This window comes from Panthera pardus, unplaced genomic scaffold (assembly GCF_024362965.1).
Source record: "Panthera pardus isolate Hobbes unplaced genomic scaffold, ASM2436296v1 HiC_scaffold_2, whole genome shotgun sequence".
NCBI classification, from domain to species: Eukaryota; Metazoa; Chordata; class Mammalia; order Carnivora; family Felidae; genus Panthera; species Panthera pardus.
Genome location: NW_026526765.1, coordinates 127,422,242 through 127,448,647, shown reverse-complemented (window position 1 = coordinate 127,448,647; position 26,406 = coordinate 127,422,242). Strand labels below are relative to the sequence as shown.

The window sequence follows — 26,406 nt, the reverse complement described above, 5'->3', positions numbered from 1 at the left end:
TGGTGTGATTTGGGACAGGTTACTTTGCTGCTCTTAGCCCGACGTTTTTCAGGGTCCAGAATCTTGAGAGTCCTTTGGAATATACACGTTCTAAAATAAATAACTTTTATTTATTTAATTATTTGAGGTGGGGGAGAGGCAGGCAGAGAGAGAGAGAATCCTAAGCAGGCTCTATGCTCAGTGCGGAGCCCAATGTGGGACTTGATCCCAGGACCCTGGGATCATGAACAGAGCTGAAATCAAGAGTCAGACATTCAGCTGAACTGAGCCACTCAGGTGCCCCCTAAAATAAATAGTTAAAAAGGAGGGGCTGGCTCAGTCTGGAGAACATGTGACTCTTGATCTCAGGATCATGAGTTCCAGTCCCACGTTGGGTGTAGAGATTACATAAGTAAGTAAGTAAATAAATAATTAAATATGTAAGTGAGTAAATATTTTTAAAATGGAATATGTACATTCTGTAATTCATTTATTAGTGTTTGATAAATCATGTATATATAAGCATAGTATTCTTAGAAATCAAACTAGTTAATTTCCCACAACATATTTCTCTGTTTTGATGTTTCAGAGATCAGCCAGAGATAAGTTGCTTATTTATACTTTTCACTCTTCCCTTACCTCATGTGTTGTTCAAGAAGCATTCAAGATGGCTATATAAATGGGTTCTATAAACATTGAGGGGATAAAATTCAGGAAAATGAAACCTTTTAAAACCTGTGTAAATAATCAGATAAGTAACATATTTAGCTGCTTTTCATGAATATATTTAGCATTCCCATTGGTGACTTCTCATTGGTGGTACCATTGAACCGTGGCCTTTCCCCTATGGCCAATTTTTTTTTTTTTTGTCTTATCTTAAAATGATTCCAGGCCTAAAAGGTCACCATTTGAATACTTTAAGTACTTTTGCATTGGATTACCATGGCATATGCACATTTATAAATCTGTTGCTTTCTTTGGGGTCTTAATATAGAGATCAGTAAAAAAAACAAAACAAAAACCCTAAATGTAAATAGAAAGGTCCAGAAATTAACCAGAAATGTTCTTATTGGAGACAGTGCCCTGATAAGAGCCAGGACTAAATGGATTGGTTTAACTGTTCCTTCTGGTCCCAGTGTTTTTGTTTCTTTTGTTTTGTTTTCTTATTTGGAAAGATGACTATGATTGTGATGATTTTGGATTTTCTGATCTCCTAAATCCCCTACCTTGTAATTTAGCAGTTAAGTAAAAGGGAACCAAATCACATATTTGAGTCAGAATGGTGCCACACTGTGCAGGGTGACAGATTTAGTTTTGTGTTCAAAGAAGTTAAGATGATATTTTGACAATAAAATTTAATCTATTTGGTATCCTATGGTATGAAATGTTATATATATGCTTAAATATAAAGTGATCCTCCGAAAAGGCAATTCTCCATTTTCCCAATGAGAAAATTTTCCCCTCTTCATTTTTCTTCAGCTCACTTTGAAGTATGAAATTCTAGGGGTATGTATGAAATAAACAAATGACTATTTGTGGTATTTGGTGTTTTATTTTATTAACATATGCATCTTTAAACTTTGTATTTAAAAGATATACAGTAAAACCTTGGATTGCGAGTAGCTTGTTCTGTGAGCGAGCGTTCCACAAGATGAGCAAACATTTCTGATAAATTGTAACTTAATAAACGAGTGATGTCTTGCAATACTAGTGGTATAAGACACCAAATGTCACATGATCACAACTGAGCCAATGGTTCCCCCTGTCTATCTCTCTTGCTGTGGGAGTGGATGATCATCGATGCAATGTCACATTTCCATAAAATTCTCAAAAGGAGGCAAAAGCAAATGTCATTGGATAGGTTCCTTGTTAAAGTTGCACAAAATGAAAAAGATTACATTGAATTACCAGTAGACAGCAGTGATTCCATAGTGATAGTGAAAGTCATCCTACACAATAACCCTCCTCCTCTCTCTTGTCTCCCTCACACCAGCCACGAAGGTTTTCAAAGGTAAGTGCAGGTTAATTTGTTTATTTTTCTTTATATTTTGAATTTATTATTTTGTATCATATTACAGTATTGTAATCATTTTTATGTGAATATTTTTGGGTTGTGGAACAATTCATGTGAGTTTCCATGATTTCTTATGAGGAAATTTGCTTTGATATACAAGTGCTTTGGATTACAAGCATGTTTCTGGAATGAATTATGGTTTTACTGTATATGTAAGGAGGGGCACCTGGGTGGCTCAGTCTGTTCAGCATCTATCTGACTTTGGCTCAGGTCATGATTTCATGGTTCGTGGATTCAAGCCCCATATTGGGACTCTGATCCTGTATCTCCCTCTCTCTCTGCCCCTCCCTCACTCTTGCACACATGTGCATGCGCACTCTCATAAATAAACATTAAAAAAAGATATATGTAAGGAAAAAATTTAAATACTATATATTAGAAACATTCATTTTTTCCTTCTATACTTGTTAAATCATTTTATTTAAAATCTTTAATGCACTTTTTTTAAAGGCTTTTTTGTTTGTTTATTTTAGAAAGAGAGCATGAGTGGGTGAGAGGAGCAGAGAGAGAGAGAGAGAGAGAGAGAGAGAGAGAATCTCAAGCACGCTCCCTGCTCAGCACGGAGCTCAATGAGGGGCTTGATCACATGACCCTTGAATCATGAGCCGAGCCAAAATCAAGTGTTGGATGCTCAACCAACTGAGTCACCCAGGCACCCCTTTAATGCACTTTTTGATTTTAAAATGCTTATTGTGAAACACACTTACACTTTATATAAAACACATATGCACAGTTTATTTATTTATTTTTAAAATAATCTCTGTGCCCAGTGTGGAACACAAACTCACGATCCTGAGATCAAGAGTCACATGCTCTACTGACTGAGCCAGCCGGGTGCTCTGCATATGTACGGTTTATTTGTTTGTTTATTTATTTAAAATATTTATTATTTTGAGACTAATGGTCTTTGGCTATTAAATGTGTTAATTGAAGTCAGCTGACAGAGTGACTTGACCATATGCATTTATTAGACTCAAAGATGAGGATTTTCATTGTAAATGCATATTTAAAGAGGAACTTTCAGTCTTTACTGAAAATTATTCATTAAGCCATTTTATATTGTATGGTAAACTGTTACAAGGTAGAATTGTAAAGGCATATGTTTGCAACCGCTAATCTGCTCCAAGTTGTTAAGAACAACATACATAGCCACCTCTTCTGAGTTAGAGATATCAGATAAAAAGACTCCTTGGCCTATATAGATAAACAAATATTATTAACTAATAGTAAAATCAATTTGGGAGTGGAAGGGCCTTAATGAGAGAAGAACCATACTTGATTAACATAACAAATATGGATGTAGTGAATCTGTGGCTCAAGCCACTTGTCTGTGGCTCAAGACTTTCTTGTCTGAGTTGGCATACTTTATGTTAAACCTAACCTTACAGAAAAATTGAACTTTATGTTAAAATTTGCTTAGAGAGCAAGTAAGAAACAAACAGAATCAAAGGGATACAGGATACTTTACTTCCAGATCAGAAAGAACATATGTATTATCCTGGCAGTGTTTTATTAAAATAAAATCAATCTCCAGTATTTTTTAAAAAAGGAAATAGGAAATGAGACCAGAAAGGAAGCCAGGGACATAGAAGGTCCAACAAGCTAAGATAAGGACTTTGGAAGTTTTGAGCAGGGAAGTTGATACGATCCATGTTTTAAAAAGGTAATACGATGTGCAGGGAATAAATTATAGAGGGATAAGCGTTGCTGCAAAAGTATCAGTTGGTCAAGTGCTTTTCAGACTTTAACTGTGATCTACAATAAAAAAATACATTTTAAGTAGTGACCATATATATATATATATATATATATATATATATATATATAAATGAAACCACAATATTTGTCTTTAATTACATGTAATGTACTGTGATGTTTGCCATTCTTTTTTTTTTTTAAGTTTATTTATTTATTTTGAGAGAGACAGAGACAGCGTGAGTGGGGGAGAGACAGAGAGAGAGGGAAAGGGAAAGGGAGAATTCCAGCAGGCTCCCAGCTGCCAGCACAGAGCTTGATATGGGGTCTGAACTCGTGAAACTGTGAGATCATGACCCGAGCTGAAACCAAGAGTCAGATGCTCAACTGACTAAGCCACCCAGGCGCCCCTATATTTGCCATTCTTAACTAATGTCTTCTGTTTGATGACAAAAAGGATAGTTTGTAACTCATTGATTTTATAAGTCATTTAATATATTGCTACTCACAGTTTGATAAATAGTATTAATCCATTAGGATAAAACATTTTTGTACAATGAGAACCTTTGTAGAGACATATAAGATGACTTCTGTTTTGAGAAATAAGTTTTAAGGAAAAATCTCACCTTATAATTGGGTGTTTATGGTACTTTGAAAAATCAATAGCATTTTAACTAATAAGAAAATTAAATATTCTATCATAACTATTTACGAGGTAAAAAATATTTAGTAGCAAATTAGCTAAATTTAGTTTCTTTTTTTCTCCTCTTTTTTTGGGAGTGGAGATAGAGTGCGTGCGTGTGCACATGGGGGAGGGACAGAGGGAGAGAGAGAGAATCTTAAGCAGGCTCCATGCTCACTGTGGAGGTGTTGCAGGGCTCGATCTCATGACAGTGAGATCATGAATGAGCTGAAATCAAGAGTCCAATGCTTAACTAACTGAACCACCCAGGTGCCCCTAACTAGGTTTAGTTTAAATAAGTTACAACATCTTTATGAAAAAAACATGAAATATAGTTGGAAGATACATGTTTGAATAAATGTAGAGATATACCATGTTTGTAAATGGAAAAACTTTCTATCATAACAATATCAAGCTATCTAAAACTAATACATACATCAAATGTGATTCTAGTCATTTTATTTTGTATTTGTAGGAATCTGCATAAAGGGTGTTACATTTTTGTGTATGTTTGAAAATTTTCATAATAAAAAGGTTTATAAGAAGGTATCTTACCTTTTTTTTTATAACTTCCTTTTTCTCTTAATATTCTTTTTTACACTTAAATTTTTTTTTTAAGTTTATTTCTTTATTTTGAGAGAGAGAGAGAGCAGGTGAGCAAAGGAGGGGCAGAGAGAGAGAGAAAGGGAGAAACCCAAACAGGCTCCGTGCTATCAGCACAGAGCCCGATGAGGGACTCGAACTCAGTAACTTCGGATTTGTTACCTTGTGAGTGATGTTGCACATGTAGCAGCAGGTGTTGCAGGCAAAGTGCTAGCAGCGCTGTCCCTCCTCCGTGATCATCCCATTCCCACAGCTCAGGCAGAAAAGCAGCATGGCAGCCAACTTTCTTATTTCCTTTTATTGTCTAATTTTAGGGATAGAAATAACAGTTTATTCCTGGGTAGGAGAAATAATTCTCAGGATTTTTTTTTAATATAACATCCTTAAAGTGTACAGTTCAGTGGTTTTTAGTGTATTCACAGAGTTTTGCTTCCATCAGTACTATCAGTTTTATAATATATTTTATAATTCTCAAAAGAAACTTTATTCCCATTAGCAGTTATTCCCCATTCCCCCCTCCACCCAGCCAGGGGAACCGCAAATCTGTCTCTGTGTCTGTGAATTCTCCTATTCTGGACATTTCATGCAAATGAATCATACATTGTATGTAAGCCCTTTTGTGACCAGCATCTTTCACTTAGCTAATGTTTTCAAGGTTTATCTGTGTTAAAAAATGTCATCAATATTTCATTCCTTTTATGATCAAATAATATTCCATTGTATAGATACACCCCTTTTGTTTATCTGTTCATCAGTTGCTGAACATTTGGGTTGTTTCTACTTTTTGGCAATTGTGAATAATGGTGTTATGAACATTTGTGTATGAGTTTTTATGCAGGGTAGGAGTGGAATTGCTGGATTATACATTAACTGTTTAATACTTTGAGGAACTGCCAAGATGTTTTCTGCTGTAGTTGCACCATTTTACACTTCCACTAGCAATGTATGAGGCTTCAGTTTCTCTGCATTCTTGTTAACACTAAAATGTTTACTGTCTTTTCATTTTAGTCATCTTACTTGGTGTCAGTGCCATCCTGTTGTGGTTTTGATTTCTATTTCGCTAGTGACTAATAATGTTGAGTGTTTTTTGCATGTACTTACTGGCCATTTGTATATCTCTTTAGAAATATATTTGAATGTCTAAATCCTTTGCTCATTTTTAATTGAGTTATATGTCTTTTTATTGTTGAATTGTACGAGTACCACATGTTGCACTGTATTTTTAGAAGTATTTTTATTGCTTTGTTTGCAAGACTAATTTTTTTCTCTTCTTATTGGAAGGTCCTGTCCAAAATACACTGATGTCTTCACAAGTATCAGTGAGCCAAGGATATAATTCTCAGCTTCCAGGATCCTACCCTCATCTAATACCAGCAAAGACTCTGAATCCCGTCTCTGGACAGTCTAACTATGGTGGTTCTCAGACTGTTTCTCCCTTAAGTAATTATCAGGGACCTGGGCAAACTCTTTATAGACCACTTGTGGCTTCTAATCCAGTGACAACTTCACTCCACAGTGGTTCTGTTCCCCGAATGCCACTACCTACTTCTCAGAACGCAGCTGCTACATCAATGCCTTCTGGTAGCTTTCTTCCTGGAGCCAGTGTACAACCACCTTCAAATTGGCAATATAACTATCCATCCACAGGATCCCAGACAGACCATTGTCCTCGTGCATCATCCCAATCTATGTCTGGGAATACAAATTTGACAACTCATCAATATGTTTCTTCTGGGGATCCTTCACTTCAAAACAGCTTCATAAAATCAGGTAAAGTTCTTAATAGGAGTGCTTCATATGTAGAAATGGGAAAATTTTGCTTGTTTAGATGTTTTAATTAACATTTCAAGCCCTGAAACCATATGGAGAACTATTGGTTTTTTAAATCATTGTTAATCTTTAAAGAAATTACTTTTCTAAACTTTGAGTTAACTTAAAATCATGGATTTGCTTCCTTCCTTTGAAAGTATGCTCTGTGTTTCTTTCAGCCATGATATTTCAGGGAATCAGATATGCATACAGAACCACTTTCTTAAGGACTTGCCATTACTTTTTTTTTTTTTTTTTTAAATGTTTTTATTTATTTTTGAGAGAGAGAGAGAGACAGAGTGTGAGCAGGGAAGGGGCAGAGAGAGAGAAGGAGGGAGACCCAGAGCTTGAAGCAGGCTCCAGGCTCTTAGCTGTCAGCACAGAGCCCAATGTGGAACTTGAAACTCACGAGCCGTGAGATCATAACCTGAGCCAAAGTCGGACACTTAACTGACTGAGCCACCCAGGCACTCCATTGCCATTACTTTTATTAACTGGGTTCCATCTTGTAGTGTAGGAAGCTCAATCCCTCTGATCTGTCTTTGGTCTTGATCTGAAGAAGCTTGGATTATCTTTTTGTTGTAGCTTAGATAGTTTTGGTCCCCGGAAACTGTAGTATCCTGTAGGGGTAGGTGAGAACAGACAGTAGCTTTTCTAGTGAGGAGTGTTATTGAGCAGAACTGCAGTTTTAGAAATCAGTGGGCAGAGATTTATATCTATGTTTTCTTGTAAAAGTTTTATAGTTTTAGTCCTTATATTTAGGTCTTTGATCAATTTGGTAGTTAATTTTTGTGTATGGTGTTAGGTAGGGATTCAACTTCATTCTTGTGCCTCTGGGTTTGCATTTAACCCAGGTCTATTTGATGGAAGGAATGTTGTTTCTTCCAATGAATGTTGTTGGCCCCCTTATTGAAAATCAATTGATCATAAATGTAAAGATTTATTTCTAGACTCTGATTTCTATTCTGTTGATCTATGTCTATCTTTATACCAGTATCAATTTGATTACTATAGTTTTATAGTAAACCTTGAATTTGGCAGGTATGACTCCTCTAACTTTGTTTTTTTTTTTTTTTTTTTTTTAAGACTGTTTTGGCTGTTCTGCGTCCCTTGGCATTTCCATAAGAGTTTTAGTATTAGCTTGTCAATTTTTGCAAAAAAGACAGCTGGATTTTTGATAGGGATATCAATAATTACCTTGTATATGTATTTCTGGGTCTGTATACTACATACATTTCATCAGGCTCCTGGAAATATTTTTCTTAGCCTCTCGTCAGTCATCAGCCCCAATGAACTCATTTTGCATTTTGGCCTATCAAGGTTAAAGCTGCTTCTAGGAAATTAGTTTCTTTGTAGAAATCTGATCTGCTGTTAAAACTCAAATCTTTCTGGTTGCTTTTATTCTTACTCATTTGGCACCATAAGTGAGGGTCAGTCACTTGAAATTAATGAATTTTCACCTTATTGGTAATTCTAAAAACATTTATTGAATATTTATTATTTTCCAGCACTTTATTAAACTTTTATATGTGGTATCTTATTTAATCTTCACACAGTCTCTTTTACAGATAAGAAATGTGAGGCTTGCATACTTTGCCCAAAGCCACAAGAAAATAGTTTGGGAAGGGATATTGTTTAAAACCTGTTAAAGGGGCACCTGGGTGGCTCAGTCGCTTAACCTTCTGACTTCGGCTCAGGTCATGATCTTGCAGATCATGAGTTTGAGCCCCCTGTCAGGCTCTGTACTGACTGTGTGGAGCCGGCTTGGGGTTCTCTCTCCTCTCTTTGCCCCTTCCCCACTTGCACTCTTGCTCTCAAAATTAATAAATACATTTTTAAAAACTAAAAAAAAGATAACTATTTAAGAGTACGTGTAGCTTTTCATTAAAAAGGACATCATCAATAATCTGAAATTTTTTTGTCTATAACAGAAGTCCTCAGGTAGAGGGCTACACCACAGATGTGGTGAAGGAGACATAAGCAAGTGTCAAAACTTATGAAGGTTCCCATATAAGAGAAGGAAAATGGGTGTCTGAGTGGCTCAGTCAGTTAAATGTCTGACTTCTGATTTTGGCTCAGGTCATGATCTTACAGTTCATGAATTCGAACCCTGCATGGGGCTCTGCACTGATAACTTGGAGCCTGCTTGAAATTCTCTCTCTCTCTGCCCCTTCCCTGTTCTCTCTGCCCGTGTTCCCTGTTCCCATGTGCTCTCTTTCTCACAAAATAATAAATAAACTTTATGGGGTGCCAGGGTGGCTCAGTTTGGTTAATAATCTGGCTTTAGCTCAGGTCATGATCTCACGGCTCGTGAGTTCGAGCCCCATGTTGGACTCTGTGCTGAGATTCTTTGTCTCCCTCTCGCTCTCCTCCTCCCATGCTCATGCTCTGTCTCTGTCTCTCAAAAATAAATAAACTTAAAAAAATCAGTAATAATAAATAAATAAACATAAAATTAAATATATATATATAAAATGAAAGAAGGATATATAAGCTAAGAATATTAACCTTAAATGTATTACTACTCTCTTTTTTTTTTAAGATATTTCTAAAGAATTCCTCATTTTTTACCTTTGTTTTTTCAACACATCATTGGCAATAGGTGCCTGATTATCTGATCTCAAAACTCTGGCTAGGTTATATTGTTTCTAGCCCACATACTAAATTTCTCTGACTTTTTTTTTTCTAATAGGCTATGTTTTAACATCCTTACATTAACTTTAGGGATCTCAAAGGGCAGGTTTTAAAACTCTAGCTATTAGTGTTACAAATAAGAATTATTCAGTTTGTCAGGCACCTGGATAGCTCAGTCATTTGAGTGTCCGACCCTTGGTTTTGGGTCAGATCATGATCTCATGGTTTGTGGATTCAAGCACCACATTAGGCTTTGTGCTCACAGTGTGGGGCCTGCTTGGGGTTCTGTCTCCCTCTCCCCTCCCCAGTGTCAAAATAAATGAATAAACTTTAAAAGAAAAAAATAATTACTCAGTTTTAAGGGCGCCTGGCTGGCTCAATCAGTGGAGTATGCAACTCTTATCTCAGGTTTCTGAGTTTGAGCCCCATATTGGGTTTAGAGATTACTTAAAATCTTTAAAAAATTATTCAGCTTGACAAAATATCTGTTTTATGAAATGTAGCATATTGTGGTTTCAATTTTTTTTCCTTAAAGGTATGAAAAATCTCTACGCTTACTAGTATTTTGTTAAACATTAGTTTGTTACCTCTTTGTGGTCAGATATATCATACATTCTTGCTCATGCTGAGTTGGTAGTGTACCTTGTCCTTTTGTTCCTTTGACTTGTCTGTATTGCCTTGGATATGTGTCAGTGTTGCTTTGATAAGGGAGTTATATGGCAGTAATCTTTGTCTTCCCTTGTCAGCAGGGCACTGATTCATCTTGTTGGGGCTACAAGGTTCAATAATACGATCATTTTTCATTTGGCTCTGAAGATTTGAACAATATTGAAGAACCGTTGAAAATTTTCATATTTGGGGGCGCCTGGGTGGCTCAATCAGTTAAGTGTCCGACTTTGGCTCAGGTCATGATCTCACATTTGTGGGTTCAAGCCCCTCATTGGGCTCTGTGCTGACAGCTGAGAGCCTGGAGCCTGCTTCGGATTCTGTGTCTTTCTCTCTCTCTCTGCCCCTTCCCTGCTTGTGCTCTCTCTCTGTCTCTGTTTCTCAAAAATGAATACATGTTCAAAATAATTAAAAAAAAGAATACAAAGAAAATTTTCATATCTGGGTATCTTTATTCTTGTTAAAAAATACAAGGTTTTACAAAATACAGGTAGAATATTAGCAAAAATTTATTACCTATTTCACTTACAAATTCAGAGGATTAAAAAAAGGCCTAGAATGAAAAAATTAAATCATATTCTTACCAGCCATATTTCATCTTCTTTGTAGACTTTGTTCCTCCTCTGGTAAATGAGCAGGTGGGAACAATGTTGTTGACTTGAATGAACAGGTGGTATGAGTTTTGGAACTTTAAAAACAAATTTTTTTTTAACGTTTATTTATTTTTGAGACAGAGAGAGACAGAACATGAACAGGGGAGGGTCAGAGAGAGAGGGAGACACAGAATCTGAAACAGGCTCCAGGCTCTGAGCTGTCAGCAACATAGCCTGACCCGGGGCTCGAACTCACGGACCGCGAGATCATGACCTGAGCCGAAGTTGGACGCTTAACCAACTGAGCCACCCAGGCGCCCCATGGAACTTTTGATATCATGGAGAAGAGTTTCCCCAAAAGTAACTGACAGTGTTTTTGCACTTATCAAAACTTACTGTCCTGATAGAAAACTGGTAAAATCAAGGCAGGGAGATACAAGGAGATACAAGAACAAATACCATGTTATTCTTAGTTTTGTTTGATGAGTACTTTTTTCTTTTTTTTAATGTTTTTATTTATTTTTGAGACAGAGAGAGACAGAACCTGGATGGGTGAGGGACAGAGTGAGAGGGAGACACAGAATCCGAAGCAGGCTTCAGGCTCCAAGCTGTCAGCACAGAGCCTGACATGGGGCTGGAACTCACAAACTGTGAGATCATGACCTGAGCTGAAGCTGGACACTTAACCGACTGAGGCACCCAGGTGGCCCTAGTTTGATGAGTACTTTTAAACCTCTTGGATATTAGTGTTTTATAAAGCATATACATAAACTTTGTATCATTTCCTGATTTTTAAGCCTAGGGAATGTTCTTAATACAGTATATTTCAACCATCATTGAAACTAAACTACTTTTTTAAAAATATATATTTTTTTTGAGAGAGAGAGGGAGAGAAAGAGCAGAGAAGAGTTAGAAGGAAAGAGAGAATCCTAAGCAGTCTCCATGCTGTCAGTGTGGGACTCGATCCGAGTGAACTGTGAGATCATTACCTTAGCCAGAATCAAGAGTCAGACGCTCAACTGACTGAGCCACCCGGGTGCCCCAAAAGCAAACTACTTTTTATTATTATTAGCTAAACATTGAACAAGGTACAAATTTGTAATCCCATTCTGAAAGGTTATGGCCCAATTAAAATGAAGCAAAATGAAATAAAACTTGCAGAATTTAGAATAACCACAATAGTTTATAGTTTTAGAAAGCTGTCAACCTAATTGAATTAACTGAATGGCCTATATTAATAGGTTATTAATAAAATTTTATTCATGTTAATTTCTATCAGAATGTTTGACATGACCTTGTTGAAGCTCTATGACCAGGTTATAAAAAATTAAACAGGGCATTGAAGTGATTTGATGCTTATTTTATATTTATACTACTTTAATAATTGATAAATTAAGAAGCATGTGAAAGAGACTTGGAAATGTGTAAAGCATGCATATAAATTAAGAATTCATAAACCTGAGCAGGTAACCTATTTTTGTAATTTGGTACTGATTTTAATTAAAATGTAAATTTAGAAGTTACTCAAATTTGGTAAAAGGCTGTTTTGCCCTTTTTCTTAAGTACGTAAGTGACTTGTGAAAAAACAATATTTCTATAGGTTCTGCACCCCCCTTAGTGAATCCACCTCTGCCTACCACTTTTCAACCAGGAGCTCCTCTTGGGCCCCCTCCAACTGGAGGACCACCTCCATTGAGGGTGCTCACTCCTCAGAAATCATCACATAGAGGTGTACCCCAGCCCTCATTTAATTCAGCTGTCAACCAAGAAGGTAAGCAAGGCAAACCAAGTCAAGTCCTAAAGTTTTGACTTAGGTTGGAAGGGTGAATGTTTTTTTGAATTCTGTGCATTCAGATAATATTTTTTCCAGAAAATCTAGTTGTTTTGGTTAGGGACGGCCTTCAGGAATTTAGGGTTTAAAAAGGGCTCCTTAGTATTCTACTACCCTGTGCTGGGCTGTTGCCTAGCATTTGAGAACCACTGCTGTTAACCTTTTTGTTGCCATGCAGATTTTAATAATCATGGCTAAAAAGTTAGGTGCCTTTTGGAAGAGGAAGGCGAGAAGAGAACTTTCATTTTTCTGGGCATGGTGTTAGAATGATTCTTTTAATATATTGGCTTTTTTCCATGGAAGCAATATTTTGATTTATGCTATTAAGTATTAACAAATATTTATGAACCTAAATAAAAAGTAAAATATGCAAGCATTTTGAAGTTTTATATAAATAGTAAAGTGTTTTAAAGCATTATTTTCAGTTATTAGTTTAAACAATATATTTTGGCAAGTAAGAAAATTGATTTTAGCAATAACCTAACCATTAATAGCAACATGTGGAAATGGGAAAACAAGAAGAGGGGAATAATTGTTGACTATACCCGACTACTGAATACAATTAATGTTATCATTTTTGTTTTTTCTTGTAGCATTTCCTTTTTTATTACTATAGGTAGGGAAAAGACTGACCTGTGAATATTTTGAAAAGACTAGTGTTAACAATGAGTAACAAAATGATAATGTCCCACTGTTTGCCTCATTATAACTTTTAAAATTGAGCTACAATAAATATTTAAAATTTTAACCAACTAAAAATATGCCAAATGTTTTTGTTTATTTTTACAAACACTTTTCCCAAGGTTTTCAGTATCAACTCATGGCTAAACTCATGGTGGCCTTCAGAACTGGAAAGAAGTTAACTAATTTTATTGAAACTATTAAACTTACCTATCTGGTGTTAAAATGATTATTAAAGTTAGCACCTTTGTACTTAGAAGCTAGAGGTTGATACTATTCATTAATTTTAGCTTCTTCTATACCTGAGTTAGAGTTCATAAATAGCAGAGGCACCTAGAAATAGATTTTAATTCTTCATAAGCAGATGTCCCTGGCATTTATCTTTTAAGTCTTTAAACTGGGGGGCGGGGAGGGACAAACTAAGATTTTTATTTTATTTTAGTGATTGTTCTCTAGACTAAAGCATTCATTCTTTAAATTAATTTATGTCACCTTGAAATTAATTCTAGATTCCATTTTGTTCCATACTTTGAAAAAAAAAAGGTTTTTTATCCTCATAATTTAAATTTTCTTTAAATAGTATTGATTTGGGTGATTTTTTTTTCAGTGTGTACTGCTCTTTAGAGGTTTTTAATGCTGCTCTTGACTTCTGAAATCTCAGTATATAATTTTATAACGTGCACAAAGGACCATTCATTTTAGAAGTTCATAAAAGTATTTGAAACTTAGATGTGTTCTGTATATTTAAAAACTTGCATTATATGAAATTTTTATTTCAACATTTGACATTTTTCCTGGGCTGTGGATTAAAGTATTTGGAAAGTTACCTTAAATTTCAGATATCAGCTCAAATTTTTCAGAAATTGTAATGATTGTTCTAGTTTGAATATTATTAATAAACTTCCTTTTTTAGGTATTACACCAAATACCAATAATGGATCTATGGTGGTTCACAATAGTTATGATGAAATTGAAGGCGGTGGCTTTTCAGGTGAGATGCTATGAAAGTTGTTTTTGTTTTGTTTTCCTTTGCTTTGCTTTGTTTTTTTTATTTTAGTATGTGTTCATTATAGGAAACAGTGGAGAAAACTTGATAATCATGTCACACAACAGTACCTCATGTTAGCATTTTTGGTCTCCATACCTTTAGATTTTTTGTTAGTTTTTTTTTCCTTTCAGAATTGGGATCATGGGCTTTATTATTATGTTACAGCTATAGAGTATTTGTATCAATTAGATCTACTCAAATGTATTTAACCAGTTTAACATTTAATATCTTTTCATTGAAATTGTTTTGAATTAGAATTTTAGTCTGAATATAAAGTTTTGGAAATGATACGGAAGTAAATTAATCATACCAAGCTTATATAGTCTACATTAACTTGATTTTAATCATTGCAGTTGCTTTGTTAGCAGTGTTTGTTAGCAATGTTTATTTGTCTTACTTTGCAAAATTGATGGATGAAAGTATTAAATTACCCAGTGGATTTTAGAGTTATAATTCAGTGGGTGGATGTGTGTATTTAAAGTATTCTGGAATATAAAACAGAACTTAAAAGTTACCTTGTTTCTAGCAACACCACAGCATACTAATAAGAATCCCACAATGAACCGAAGTGTTGGGTATTCATATCCCTCCTTACCACCTGGTTATCAGAACACAGCACCACCTAGTACAACTGCAATGCCACCTTCTTCCTTGAATTACCCAAGTGGGCCACAGGGCTTTAATCAGGTAAACTTTTTGGTGTTTTGTTTTTGCTTTTGTTTTTGTTTTTACCATTTTTCCATCTTTTGATTTAAATTGTGTAGACATAAAAAATTTTTAGGAAGGTGTAATGAATATTTTAACCAATTGGAATAATGGATATTTCATAAGACTCATGTTATATTATATATTTCCAGAACCAAAATATTGACCAGGAAATCTAGATTATAGTTTTGTTATTTAGAGTGAAATTAAGTAACCAAGTCCTTATACACTTCTGTTTTCAACTGAAGACATTATAAAGGCTGTTTACTTTGAAATTATATTATCTTTAGACTCCCTTAGGTGCTAATCATTTAACTACAAGCATGAGTGGATTAAGTCTCCATCCAGAAGGGCTAAGAGTTATCAATCTTCTTCAAGAAAGAAACATGCTTCCATCAACACCTTTGCAGCCTCCTGTTCCAAATTTGCATGAAGATATCCAGAAACTCAATTGTAACCCAGAGTAAGGCTTCAGATAGCATTTCTTATTAAATATGACATTTATTCTAGAAGTTTAAGATTTTTTTGGAGTTTCATGTATTATAAACATTGTATAAATGTTAATTTTTGAAAATAGTTTTGCATACAGAAAAAACCTTAGGAAATTGCTTACTTTAATTGGTATCTGAAATGTTCTAACTCAAGAAATGGAGTTGTAACTTACAAGCTGATTACTGCTCTTATCTGCTCTACTGGGACTCTGATACTCATTATCATTGTGGTGAACAAGTCCAAAGTATGGGAATTTGATTCTACATAATCCTTCATTTGCTCTCATCTTAAATTGTTTTTTTATAGCAAACAGAATTATGATACTCTTTTCTCCCTTCAAATGGATCATTAGTTTAAATGTATATGGTAACAACTTTCTGATAAATTGAATTTTGTTATTTCTATTATTTTTTTTATTTAAGGTGTTTTTATTAAAGCCTAGGGCCGGGACTCATGGATAGAAAGAGCTGCCGAATTTTGTCATATTAAAAAATTTTTTTAATGTATTTATTTTTGAGAGAGAGTAAGAGAGTGCATGCGTGCACACACACGGGAGGGGCAGAGAGAGAGGGAGACACAGAATCCAAAGCAGGCTCCAGGCCCTGAGTTGTCAGCACAGAGCCTGGTTCTGGGCTCAAATCCACAGACTGTGAGAGCACGACCTGAGCGGAAGTTAGACGTGTAATCGACTGAGCCACCCAGGCACCCCACGAATTTTTTTTTTTTTTTTTAATTTATTCACGTTTGAGAGACAGAGCACAAGTGGGGAAGGGGCAGAGAGAGAGGGAGACACAGAATCCGAAGCAGGCTCCAGGCTCTGAGCTATGAGCACAGAGCCCAATGCGGGGCTCGAACTCACGAACCGCGAGATCATGACCCCAGCTGAAGTCAGAGGCTTAACCGACTGAGCCACCCAGGCACCCCAAATTTTGTTATTTTTAAATAGTCTTTTTAGAACGTTCAACAAAACAGGTCTTTTCAGTAATAAATTTAAGTTTGCATTTGCATATTTGGGTCATCACCTTGTAATTCCAGTGTAATATAGATTTATATAAAGGAAAATAAGTCATCTGTTAGTCTGAACTGTCTTATGCACAAGCCAAGCCAAAAAGAGACTTTATTTTAGTTATATAATAGTTGTAATTTTCTACCCTCTCTTTCTGAATAGGACTTAAATATTTAAATGGGACAACATTTGAGAGGACCTATTGAAGTGTTTTTTGTAATTTGATCCAGTGTTAAATGTACCTTTTGGAGTTGTTTTTTTTTGTCCAAAAATAATCATAACAACAACTGACACATGATTTTTACTTTGATACAGGTTATTTCGATGCACGCTGACTAGCATTCCTCAGACTCAGGCCTTATTGAATAAAGCCAAACTTCCTTTGGGACTGCTGCTTCATCCTTTCAAAGACCTAGTGGTATGTTTCACTAGTGAAAGTAAATGTTTTATGGGAAATTAACTTGATGGTGAGGAATTTTCTACAGTAATGCAAGAATCACTTGTAGAATTTATTTGAGCTATCTTTAGGAATTTGACCACTGACAGGTTCTTTTATTTGTAATTCAACCAGCACTTTTATTACCAAACACTTGAAAATGAGGTAAAATAAGTTGAATTTTAAAAAAATTCAAGAGGAACTGAATAGAAGTACTAAAAGAAAATAAATAAATCAACCATGCTATTTTAAAAAGTTGTAAATTATTTGCCCATTTAAAATACTTTACCCAGTCTTTCAGTTCTGCCATTCTGGGAGTAAATTTGTTACTTGAGGAAGCTGTTCCCTCTGCTAAAAGGGAAAAACAAAGAAGATGTCCACTTTTATCCTAAGGCTCTGAGACCTTGACATATGGACCTTGACGTTTTTCAGAGGATTAATACATAAGTGAAGTAACTTTCCCAAAACAAACTTATATTCAGGCTTTAGAACGTTTAATATGTAGGATAAACTTTAAATAGGAGCATAATTGGAGAGTTTGAGTATTTAAATATAATTTACTCTTACCTTACTTTGTCACAGTAATTTTATGAGAACTTGGTAAGCCTCTTAATGTAATATGAAGAAATCCTAATAATTTCCTTGGTCATTTCATTGATCTTAGAATGTTGATCCTTGCTTTACCATCCATGTGAAAAATACACTGGGTATTTACTATGTTTGATTTATAATATAAATACCTAATGAGAAAATAAATACTTAAAAATTTTTTTAATGTTTATATATTTTTGAGAGAGACAGAGACAGAGAGCGAGCAGGGGAGGGGCAGAGGGAGAACAGGAGACACAGAATCTGATGCAGGCTCCAGACTTCAGGCTCTGAGCTGTCAGCACAGAGCCTGACATGGGGCTTAAACTCACCACCTGCGACATTATGACCTGATGATGCTTAACTGACTGAGCCATCCAGACACCCCAAAATAAATACTTGTTAAAGGCAGAATTTAATGAGAATGCTGCTGGAGCAAAACAGTAGTTTTTAAAATTAGTACATTTCATCTACATAATTTTTTGTGTGGCAGTTTGAATACTTCTTTTTACCTTTGTTTTTTTCTCCAAAATTATAGTATTCCAGAAGTTACCTGGAAGGTATGGATTAATGTTTGGCCTTTAGACGTAATGATCACTCCCTTTAAAAAATTTGTTTTGTTTTTCTAGCAATTGCCTGTGGTTACCTCCAGTACAATTGTGAGATGCCGCTCATGCAGGACGTACATCAACCCTTTTGTCAGCTTTCTTGATCAAAGGAGATGGAAGTGTAACTTATGTTACCGAGTCAATGATGGTATGTTCTGGCTTTTTTTTTTGAAACTTTTTCAAATTTCTCCTTGCATTGTAGGGAAAGCCAATAAGACAAATGTAAAGTTAAAAAAAAAACAAAAACACAACCCCAAACCCTTCTTACTTACCTGTAATCCTTCCACTCAGAGATAACTTCCATTAACTTTTTTCTGTGCATTTATACTTATATATAAAAAATTGTATACTTTTTGAACAAAAAGTGTGATAATGTTCTGATACCTTTTTTTTTACATTTATTATATTGGGTATATAATAAATGGCATATTTCATGGTATTTTAAGCCTATAATTTAAGAAATATTTTTATTTAGAAACTGTCCCATGCCTTTTCTCTAGGGTGAAAGAAATAAGTCCACAGAATAGCTGCCATTAGCTTCATTCACTGCAGTCAGGAGGGAGGTGGGCAGTGCTAGAAGGTTAGTTGAATGTAGTTTTTTCAGTAATTGAGGAAGAGGAGATCTCTTTCAGAAGCTGTTTACAGTTTATATTTAAGGAATTTCATCTAACCAGTAACATTTTATTAGGATTAGAGAAGAAAAAGGGTATGCTGCTATCCACATTGAAAATTAGGTCTCTGGTGTACCTGGCTGGCTGAGTCAGTAGAGCATGTGACTCTTGATCTCAGGGTCGTGAGTACAAGCCCCATGTTGGGCATAGAGCTTACTCAAAAAAAAAAAAAAATTAAAAGTAAAAAAAAGAAAATTAGGTCTCTGGAAGGAAATTTCATTAAGTATTGGCAAATGGAGAATTTAAGAGATTTTTTAAAACCATTTTTATTGTTTATATTATTTAAGAGTAAAGGGAGGATAGTGTAAGAACGTTATTTTTATTCTCTAATAATTCAGAAAATGTATTTATAGTGTTTAGTATGTCTTTAAAATCTTATGTATATGGGCTTCATTATGTGAAATAAAATTATAATAACGGTAGAAGTTACTTTAGTATGCAGCCCAGACCATTTCATGAACTATGGCTTACCCTTTAACATATGTAGGAATTTGAGTTTCTAAACAGTTAATGGGAAGACAGGTGCAATGATAATTTAGAAAATATTCTTTGAGCCCTAGTGTATAGGCAACTGATGTTCCATAAAGGCCTCATTAATTAATGGAAATGACCGAACTGTTAGCCTTCATTTAGCTTTAGCCTCTCAGGTATTTGTGCCATAGTTTTCAAGGGGCAGCTGAAAGCTATGGGGCAGCCAGAGGCTGTACATTTCATGTCAGTGTTAATACTCGCATATGGTTATGAAATTTAACACAGATTTTGTCTCACATGTAAGATAATAATTAGTATTCATTGAATTTTTATCATTCTTTTAAGCTGTTTTAGGAAAGCAGCTTTAGCGAGAATTGAGACAAAGTGTAAATTAGAAGGTAGGAAAAGAAAAATCACAGTGATAGTAGCTGTAAAATCATACTTAGTACTATTAAGTATGGGGGAAACTTGAATAGAAGTCAAAAACAAAGTGTATTTATCCTTTAATTTTTAGTCCATATTGGCTTATTTATAAATCTTCAAAATAAGAAAACAGCTAAATACAAGGTAAATTGACCTTAATCCTTTCAGTTCTATCATTGTATGTTGTTAACTTACATAGTTCCTGAAGAATTCATGTACAACCCTTTGACCAGAGTCTATGGAGAACCTCACAGAAGACCTGAAGTTCAGAATGCTACTATTGAGTTTATGGCTCCTTCAGAATACATGGTAAGCTAGCTTGCTTGCTTGCTTGCTTCCTTCCTTTCTTATTTTTTGAGAGAGAGAAAGCTATTGCGCACACGGTGGGAGGGACAGAGAGAGAGGGAGAGAGAATCCCAAGCAGACTCCACACTGTCAGTGCAGAGCCCAACGTGGGGCTTGATCTCACAAACCATGAGATCATGACCTGAGCCAAAACCAAGAGTAGGACGCTTAACCAACTGAGCCGCCCAGGCACCCCGCTTTCATTTTTTTTTTTTTTTTAACTTTGCAGGTTTTTTTTTTTAATTTTATTTTTTATTTTTTAAAATTTATATCCAAATTAGTTAGCATCTAGTGCAACAATGATTTCAGGAGTAGATTCCTTAGTGCCTCTTACCCATTTAGCCCATCCCCCCTCCCACAACCCCTACAGTGACCCTCAGTTTGTTCTCTGTATTTTATTTTATTTTTTTTATTTATTTATTTATTTATTTATTTATTTATTATTATTATTTTTTAACATTTATTTATTTTTGAGACAGAGAGAGACAGAGCATGAACGGGGGAGGGTCAGAGAGAGGGAGACACAGAATCTGAAACAGGCTCCAGGCTCTGAGCTGTCAGCACAGAGCCCGATGGGGGCTCGAACTCACGGAGTGCGAGATCATGACATGAGGTGAAGTCGGCCACTTAACCGACTGAGCCACCCAGGCGCCCCTGTTTTCTGTATTTAAAAAAAAAATTTTTTTTTTTTAACGTTTATTTATTTTTGAGACAGAGAGAGACAGCATGAACGGGGGAGGGTCAGAGAGAGAGGGAGACACAGAATCTGAAACAGGCTCCAGGCTCTGAGTTGTCAGCACAGAGCCTGACGCGGGGCTTGAACTCACGGACCGTGAGATCATGACCTGAGCTGAAGTCGGATACTTAACCGAGTGAGCCACCCAGGCGCCCCTCTCTGTATTTATGAGTCTCTTCTGTTTTGTCCCCCTCCCTCTTTTTATATTGTTTTTGTTTCCCTTATGTTCATCTGTTTTGTCTCTTAAAGTCCTCATATGAGTGAAGTCATGATTTTTGTCTTTCTCTGACTGACTAATTTCACTTAGCATAATACCCTCCAGTTCCATCTATATAGTTGCAAATGGCAAGATTTCATTCTTTTTGATTGCCAAGTAGTACTCTATTATATATATATATTATATATATATATATTATATTATATATATATATTATATTATATATATATACACACACACACACACACACACACACACACACACATATATACATACCACATCTTCTTTACCCATTCATCCATCGATGGACATTTGGGGCTCTTTCCATACTTTGGCTATTGTCGATAGTGCTGCTGTAAACATTGTGGGGCATGTGTCCCTTCGAAACAGCACACCTGTATCCCTTGGGTAAATGCCTAGTAGTGCAATTACTGGGTCGTAGAGTAGTTCTATTTTTAGTTTTTTGAGGAACCTCCATATTGTTTTCCAGAGTGGCTGCACCAGCTTGCATTCCCAACCCTGCTTTCATTTTTTATATGTTATTGTATAAAATTATATAAATAATATATTTTTATATAGTATATTACTTAGTACTAGATTTTAAATAAAACACTGTGTCATCTTTTACCAAAATTGTATGCTTTTAAATTTTATATGTTATACTTGTTCATTATAAATGTAGTTAAGTATACAGGGGTAAATTTGAAAAGTAAAAGTGTAAAGTTTCACTTATATTTCTTGTGCATCAATCCAGAAATTTACAATATAATATTGGGATCGTGTTTACTTTTAAGTCACTTCCAACTTTTTTCTAATAATGCCATGATAAACACTCTTTCGCAAGTACTATTATACATTTGTATGAATATCTAAGGTCTTGCATTTTTAAAATAATAATTATGCCCAAGGTTAAATTAGCACTTTACATTTTACAAAATACTTACATTTAAAAACAATTTCTTTAGTGTTTTATTTATTTTTAAAAGAGACAGAGTGCTAGCAGGGGAGGGGCAGAAAGAGAGGGAAACAGAATCTGAAGCTGGCTCCAGGCTCTGAGCTGTCAGCACAGAGCCTGAAGCAGGGCTCGAACCCACAAACAGTGAGATCATGACCTGAGCCGTAGTTGGACGTCCAGTGGACTCAGCCATCCAGGCGCCTTAGCGCTTACACATTTAAAAAAATTTTTTTAACGTTTATTTATTATTGAGAGACAGAGAGACACAGAGTGTGAGCAGGGGAGGGGTAGAGAGAGGGGGAGACACAGAATCTGAAGCAGGCTCCAGGCTCTGAGCTGTCAGCACAGAGCCTGATGCGGGGCCCGAATTCACAAACCGCGAGATCATGGCCTGAGCCAAAGTCGGTCGCTTAACCAACTGAGCCACCCAGGCGCCCCAGCACTTAGGTATTTTTGATCATCACAAACAACAGTCTGAAATAAGCTAGGTGAATGTTGTTCCTGTCTGTAAGGTAGGAAAACAAAGTTCAGTTAAGTGACTTGCTAAATATCATTTAAGTAAGTGGGAGAGCTTGCATAAAAATCCATGGCTTTGATTTGGTTACTATTTCACCATGCCATAATTTTCTCTAAATAAAGGGAATATGAAGATAAGACTTAACATGAACTTCTGGTATTTTATTTTACCTTGTTATATTTTTGTAGGGTAATCTCCCTCTATTTGGGCAGTGGACGCCATTTTGGTATAGAAATTATGAGGGTGCATTTTCTTTTCATCACAGAAAAGTTCAGTGTAGAAGACAGTTTTGTGACATTTAAATGGTCAGTAATGGGGTGCCTAGGTGGCTCACTTGGTGGAACACCAACTTTGGCTCAGGTCATCATCTTGCGGTTTGTGAATTCGAGCCCTGCATTGGGCTCTGTGCTGACAGCTAGGAGCCTGAAACCTGCTTCAGATTCTCTCTCTCTCTCTCTCTCTCTCTCTCTCTCTCTCTCTCTCTGTCTCTGCCCCTCCCCTGCTCATGCTCTGTCTCTCTCTCAAAAATAAAATAAACATTAAAAAAATTAAGAAATAAAAAATAAATGGTAATAGTTTTCTGTAGTGTAGCTGTGTCTGTTGAATTAAAGCCAAAAAATCAGAAGCCTCTGTTCTTTTGAATTGCCCTCCCTAGGGCTCTTTTATCTCCCAGGTTTTACAAAAGTGGCTTCCTTTAAATTTGTAAACTTGCTTATTGTAAGATGTTTTGCTCCTTCGTCACTTATCTCATAGGTGAGAGATGCTAGCATATGAATTTGGCAAGTGATCTTTGCATAAAAATATAAAAGTTAGTATACCACATGCCCAGTTCTCATTGTGGTTTCTTGATGCTTTTTAGTGAATTGAAAACAAATCTTTAACTTTGGAATTTTTTATTTTATTCTATTCTATTCTATTCTATTTTAAATGTTTGTTTATTTTTGAGAGATGGCACACACGAGCAGGAGAGGGGCACAGAGAGAGGGAGAGAGAGAATTTCAAGCGGTGCTTGATCTCACTGTGAGATCATGACCTGAGCTAAAATCAAGAGTCAGATGTTTAACCAACTGTGCCACTCAGGCACCCCTAAATTTGGAATTTCAAAATATAGTTCTACTTTTTTATGGATTTTAGCTGAAATGCATTGGTTAAGGAACCAGCTCAGGCTACCTTGAGAAATCAAGTCACAGCTATAATTTCCCTATATTGTGAAATATTGTGTACATATGGAAGAGTCTGTAAAACATAAGTGTGTAGTTTACCAAATAATAAACACCTGTGTTAGTACCACCTAAGTCAGAATTGAGCATTGCCAGTACTCCCAGAATGCCTTCTGATCACATTTTCTTTTCTTCCTGTCCTAGAGAAAAACTCTTCTGACTAAGGGCAATCACATCTTCATTTTGTGTTTTCTAAGTATGTGTCTCAAAAAAATAAAGTTTTGCCTGTTTTTAAAATTCTTGTTATTTTTTTATTGTTTTCTCAATCCATTATTGTTTATAATTGTCTTAATCTATAGATAATGTTTGTTGTTTTGCTGTAAGTGGGCCAGACAGATAAGTTTAGATTTAATCTTTTGAAATGATTTATTGAGATCTTTCTTTTCTTCAGTTACGACCACCTCAACCTCCAGTGTATCTCTTTGTGTTTGATGTATCTCACAATGCCGTTGAAACTGGATACTTGAATACAGTTTGCCAGAGTTTGTTAGACAATCTGGATTTGTAAGTATCTTAATTCATCTTAAATTTGAAACTAGCAAAATGAATAAGTAGTGTGAAAATAGAAAAAATGCTATATAATTGTGTTCTAAAACTCCATAAAATTCATTCGTTAACTTTAGATCTCACTTTCTCTGAGAAACATAAATTTATTTTAACTTAAAAAAAAATATTTATTCATTTTGAGAGAGAGTGTGAGTGGGGGAGGGGGAGAGAGAGAGGGGACAGAGGACCCAAAGCTGGTTCTGCGCTGACAGCAGCAAGCCTGGTGTGTGGCTGAAACCCACAAATCATGAGATCACGACCTGAGCTGAAGTCAAACCCTCAACTGACTGAGCCACCCAGGTGCCCCTTACTTTTTTTAAATGAAAAAATTTCAAACATGTAGTAAATAGAAAGAATGTAGTGAACTTCCAGGTACTTATCCCTCACCTTCAATATTTTTAGCGTTCATCTGTTGTTGCTTCATCTAATTCCTCCCATACATAAACACTTTTTTCCCCTTGAGTATTTTTACTCAAACCATAGTCAGCATATCCTTTTAACTATAAGTACTTAGAATTATTTTTAACCCTAAGATTCAAGTATTACACTACACAAAATTAGCAATAGTTCCATAATGTGATTTAATACCTGGTTCTAGTTTTGGTTTTGGTTGTCTCAGAAATGTCTTTTTACTGTAAGTTTGTTGAAATAAGAATACAAACAGTGTGTACAAGTGGCATTTCATTATCCTATCTCTTAAGTCTCTTAAAATATCTGTATGTTAAATGGTTCCTTAGATACTTAGTGTAACCCATAAAAGCTAGTATGACTTTTCAGTGTAATGAAACATAGTGCTCTTGTGTTGTGTGGAAGAATGTGAAGTACCAAATCATATCAGAAGTGGACTAGTAAGTCCTTCACCTTGGTGAAAGGAGCCTCCTTGTTCTTTCTGGAATTTTTTTTTTTTTTTAAGTTTATTTACTTGTTTTGAGAGAGAGAGTGTGTGCAGGAGCATGTGCAGAAGGGGCACACAGAGAAGGAGCGAGAGAATCTCAAGCAGGCTCTTGGCTGTCAGCCCAGAGCCCCATGTGGGGCCTGATCCCATGACCCTGGGATCATGACTGGAGCTGAAATCGAGAGTTGAATGCTTAACTGACTGAGCCACCCCGTATACCCAGTATTTATATTTTTAATTTAGATTGTATATGGGGATTGTCTGTTGATGTGAAACTCCACTGACTCATCTAAGCATGAGCAACAAGAATGAAAACTAGTTTGTCCCTCTCCTTAAGAAACTATAGGTCAACACATTTAAGTTCTTTAAGACAAATCCTCCTGTTGCTCTTTTTTTTTTTTGAGGTTTATTTACTTTTTTTTTTTTAATTTTTTTTAAGGTTTTATTTATTTTTGAGACAGAGAGAGACAGAGCATGAACGGGGGAGGGGCAGAGAGAGAGGGAGACACAGAATTGGAAGCAGGCTCCAGGCTCGACGCGGGGCTCGAACTCACGGACCACGAGATCGTGACCTGAGCTGAAGTCAGACGCTTAACCGACTGAGCCACCCAGGCGCCCCAAGGTTTATTTACTTTTGAGAGAGAGTGAACAGGGGAGGGACAGAGAGAGTAGGGGATAGAGAATCTGAAGTGGGCTCGGTGCCTACAGCAGCAAGCCTGATGCAGGGCTTGAACTCAAGAACCGTGAGATCATGACCTTAGCTGAAGTCAGACACTCAACAGACTGAGCTAGTGAGGTGCTCCTTACTGCTCTTCTTAAGACAAACAACATAAGAAGAGATTTAGGTAACCTTTAAAAATTTTTTTTAGTGTTTTTATTATTTTTGAGAGAGAGAGACAGAGTGCAAGTGGGGGACAGGCAGAGAGAGAGGGAGACACAGAATATGAAGCAGGGTCCAGGCTCTGAGCTGTCAGCCCAGAGCCTGACGTGGGGCTTGAACTCATGAGCTGTGAGATCATGACCTGAGCCAAAGTCGGACGCTTAACCAGCTGAGCCACCCAAGAGTCCTTGGGTAAACTTTTAAAAGAAGTGCACTACTTAATTTATATTTTGGAATTACCATTTATGGTAATTTTTTAAAATTATTTTTGATAAATTAAAATCATCTACAAAGTTTTCACTACAGGAACATGAAAAGTTTTGTATACACTTTCAAGTATTTTTTATCTGCCATTTCCTGTGTGACTTATTTAGCTTCATATAGGTGTAATGAGTTTTGG

General features: G+C 35.8%; 1 protein-coding gene across 3 annotated transcripts in view; it reads left to right on the top strand.

Annotated features, from left to right (window-relative positions):
- The window catches only part of SEC24A (SEC24 homolog A, COPII coat complex component), a 70,804-nt gene that overhangs the window by 14,976 nt on the left and 29,422 nt on the right, over nucleotides 1-26,406 (top strand). The window contains exons 2-11 of one of the 3 annotated variants that reach the window (XM_019421962.2): nucleotides 1,973-1,990; nucleotides 6,315-6,803; nucleotides 12,336-12,506; nucleotides 14,161-14,238; nucleotides 14,822-14,982; nucleotides 15,291-15,463; nucleotides 16,814-16,916; nucleotides 18,152-18,278; nucleotides 19,895-20,004; nucleotides 24,077-24,189. In XM_019421962.2, the coding sequence (XP_019277507.1) occupies nucleotides 1,973-1,990; nucleotides 6,315-6,803; nucleotides 12,336-12,506; nucleotides 14,161-14,238; nucleotides 14,822-14,982; nucleotides 15,291-15,463; nucleotides 16,814-16,916; nucleotides 18,152-18,278; nucleotides 19,895-20,004; nucleotides 24,077-24,189 (1,543 nt within the window). The remainder of the gene's footprint in view (nucleotides 1-1,972; nucleotides 1,991-6,314; nucleotides 6,804-12,335; nucleotides 12,507-14,160; nucleotides 14,239-14,821; nucleotides 14,983-15,290; nucleotides 15,464-16,813; nucleotides 16,917-18,151; nucleotides 18,279-19,894; nucleotides 20,005-24,076; nucleotides 24,190-26,406) is intronic. The other 2 variants (XM_019421964.2, XM_019421963.2) reach the window with 2 other exon arrangements.